This window comes from Cyprinodon variegatus, unplaced genomic scaffold (assembly GCF_000732505.1).
Source record: "Cyprinodon variegatus isolate N-32 unplaced genomic scaffold, C_variegatus-1.0 Scaffold897, whole genome shotgun sequence".
Taxonomy (NCBI): Eukaryota; Metazoa; Chordata; class Actinopteri; order Cyprinodontiformes; family Cyprinodontidae; genus Cyprinodon; species Cyprinodon variegatus.
The window spans coordinates 41,771-44,971 of record NW_015151350.1 but is presented as its reverse complement, the minus strand read 5'-3'; the positions used below and the strand labels follow the sequence as shown (position 1 = coordinate 44,971).

The window sequence follows — 3,201 nt, the reverse complement described above, 5'->3', positions numbered from 1 at the left end:
CGCGTCCTTGGAGGATGCAGCCCAGGATTTCGAACAGAGCCATCGTTTCCATTTTGGTAACGCTAACTGAAAAAGTTCTTCTTCTTGTGGATTGCAATGGCTGTTGGCAAGAAATTGAAGGCGTACATTACCGCCACCTACTGGCAACTAAAAAAGTTATGTGTTGGGAGTTCAGGTCTTCATTTCCGGTTCTGCCATAAGGTCCGTTGAATTAACAACAAAATAAAAGTTAGTCTTTGGTTTAACCATTGCAGTAAAAAAAAAATCCCAAAACGTTCCCTTTTTTCATTTTTGCAAATGCCGTTTTTCTAATTTAGTTTTAAAAACGGAAAAACAAAAAACCACATGCTTGTTTTGTTTTTTTCGTTTTTGTTTTGAAACGAAAAAAACCAAAGAAAGAACCATACATGATTATAACATTTTAGAAATATTTGCTAAACTGGAAGACTGTCCTGGTAATAGATTTCCCCCTTTTGGAGAACTGGGATAGTTCCATTGAACTATGCTTAGTGTGAGGGATTGCTGAAGAGTCAATGAGTCGATGCAATCAGCTGGTTTTCCTTAGATAGAAAACTTTGAATCAATCTGACTGGATGATCTGGTGAACTGGAAAGTGCTTTGAGATGACATGATGTGAATTGGAGCTATAGAAATAAACTGAATTGAATTCCACCAGGCTACATAAGGAGAAATCTTTATGAGAATAAACACAGTGACAGATTAAGAATTTATATAATTTATTAAGTTTTTGTAATACAAATCTAGATGAATGAATAACTATTGGTCACAGAACTTGAAAAGTAACAACCGTGTTGAAAAAACCCACCAGGAAATGACATATGTAATACAGAAGTGATAATTTACTAATAGCTTTTAAATGGTAAGAAAACACTTCCTTCTATCCTCAGATTCCACCAGCTGGCTTTCTTTTTCTTTCATGTCTTCTGCTCCTCCTGCCCCCAAACCCCCCCCTGGTTTATAGATATTGAACCCCACCTCCAGGATATCTCTGTATCTGGGCCCCTTAAGGAACAATGTTCACCAAAAGAAACAAAACTTTACAGTAAATTTGACCTGTCAAGTTTCTATCGAAAGAAACTGGTAGAAACAGTTTCTTCCAGATGCAAAAAAAAAAAAGAATCCTGGAAAAAAACCACCATCCTGAAGAAACCTCCATCCCTGCAGTAACGTAGTTTGAATTTGACTAATTCCAGGCAATGTTCCTGTTTCCTTCCTCTCTGCCTTCTTTGTCATGCATGTGGTTTTGAACCCAGAGCTGCATCAGATGCTCACCTGTATCGTCCAGTGAAAAGGGCTTCTGGTTCCCGTATGGATCACAGCCGGCCCAGTTAACGCTTCTGTCTGTTTTCTCTGTTTCAGGTGATGCCAGCTCAGCCCCCTTTGGTTCCAAGAGTAACTTCTCTCCTCACGGGGGCTCTAGTCGCTCTGGGGGTGCAGGAGCACAGACCCGCTCTCAACCTGCTCCCCCTCCTGCTGTCGTCAAGGCGACAGAGCAAACATTGACAGCCATCGTCTCTTAGGTTAATGTGATCATGAAGGTGTCCTCTCACCCTGTACCCTCAGAGCATCTTTCTATTAAAACAAGTTGCAGCTTTTCTCTGCTTCCGCTGCTTTAACCACCGTTCGGTTTTTGGGTCCAGATGTTTCACACATGGTTGTCGGTGGTTGAAAATTTGAGCTAGCAAATAAAAAAAAAAAAAAAAGTAAACCGATACAGTTCAAGCCATTTAGATCATAAAGCAATTAATAAAGCTGCAAAGCAACAGTATGTAGCAAGCGCCCATTAGACCGAAGCTCTGGCCTGAGGAGGACTTGGACCTGATTCAACAGGTCTGGAATGTGTTTCAGGGTTCGCAGCGACTGAAAGGCTGGTTTTGATGAGAGTCCAGGTGAGCTCTGTGTGAAGCAAAGGATTTAGCAAAGAGCATCTTCACCTCATCCAGTCTAACAGGAGATAGAACAACAGGTGTGGATAAATCGATCTGGAGCTGAGTGGATCCTCCAAAATCAGAAAGCTGATCTAAGAAGGTTTTTCTTCCATTAAGAGAACGGTTTCAAATCCAAGTCTTGCCGTTTTTAAATGTGCAACAAGTTGAAACATTCTCACAGGATAAATGTTTCTGAATATTAACCGTCATTAGAAAGCAGCCCATCCATCCCTGATTATTGTGCATCTCTACGGGTCCTGCTTTATAAAACAAATCAATGTTCTAACAGTGGCTGGGCTACAGTAGCACTCTGCTGGGATAATCAGACTCTGATATGTTCATCTCTGCATGTTCTAGAGTGAACTTTAGTGTGTTTCTCGACTGAAAGAATAAAACTGTCTGATTAACATCATTCCTGTCGTTTTGTGAAATGGCTGTCCGTGTTTTCACAAATATTCATACAGGAGATAAAATGTTATTTGATTTTCTGCTAAATCTTCTAATCAAAAGATGAGTTTTTGTTTATAAAAAGATCAGTTCGGCATAAGTTTGAATCCCAGAAGCCAAAGTTATCCCTCACCTGGTTAAATATTGCTCAGAAATGGGTCGTTTTAAAGAGTGGAAACAGCTCTGCATAATTTCACTATTTATTAGACCTGAAGCTTACATAACTTGATGCTTTCTAAGGTGCAACAGAAATGACTCTCCACATTTACCCTGTTAACATTAAATGGATGTCAGCCTGCTTAAGTCTTATGTATGTTGCCAATAAATTACTATTGTACTACCTGGTATTTGATGGACTTAAATGAGTTCATTAGTTTTTAGGCCGACGGGTTTAAGGAGACAAACAGGCTTAGAGAAGGAACGTAGCTAAGCTAACTCGAGGGGGATCTGTTAAAGGAAAGAAAAAGGTAAGAGTTCTGAGCCAGTTTTAACGCCAAAAAATATTAAAAAGCACATACATCCAGCCACAGTAAAAACTGAGTCCATAGCCGTGTCAGGTCCAACTCTGTCTTCTATAAACGAAGATGTTGATGGCAGCAGCCCTGCTGGTATTTCTATCCAGGATTATGTCACATCCAAACAGGAACAGACCTACTGAGCTGTTGTCATCGGAAAAGGCAGAGAGAATGTAACGTTAGGGGTTGAACAAACAAATACTTCAAAAAGAATTGGATTAAAGTAGAATGAAGAAAAGTGGTCCCTATGTCCTCCAGCAGTCTAAGCCTATAGCAGCAGAACTATAGAG

At 40.0% G+C, this 3,201-nt stretch overlaps 1 protein-coding gene across 1 annotated transcript in view; it reads left to right on the top strand.

Moving 5' to 3' along the window:
* The window catches only part of LOC107099686 (chromosome unknown open reading frame, human C6orf136), a 14,694-nt gene extending 11,964 nt beyond the window's left edge, over nucleotides 1-2,730 (top strand). The window contains exon 6 of the mRNA XM_015397912.1: nucleotides 1,381-2,730. Coding sequence (XP_015253398.1) covers nucleotides 1,381-1,524 — 144 coding nt within the window. The 3' untranslated portion in view covers nucleotides 1,525-2,730. The remainder of the gene's footprint in view (nucleotides 1-1,380) is intronic.
* The last annotated feature ends 471 nt before the right edge of the window (nucleotides 2,731-3,201 follow it).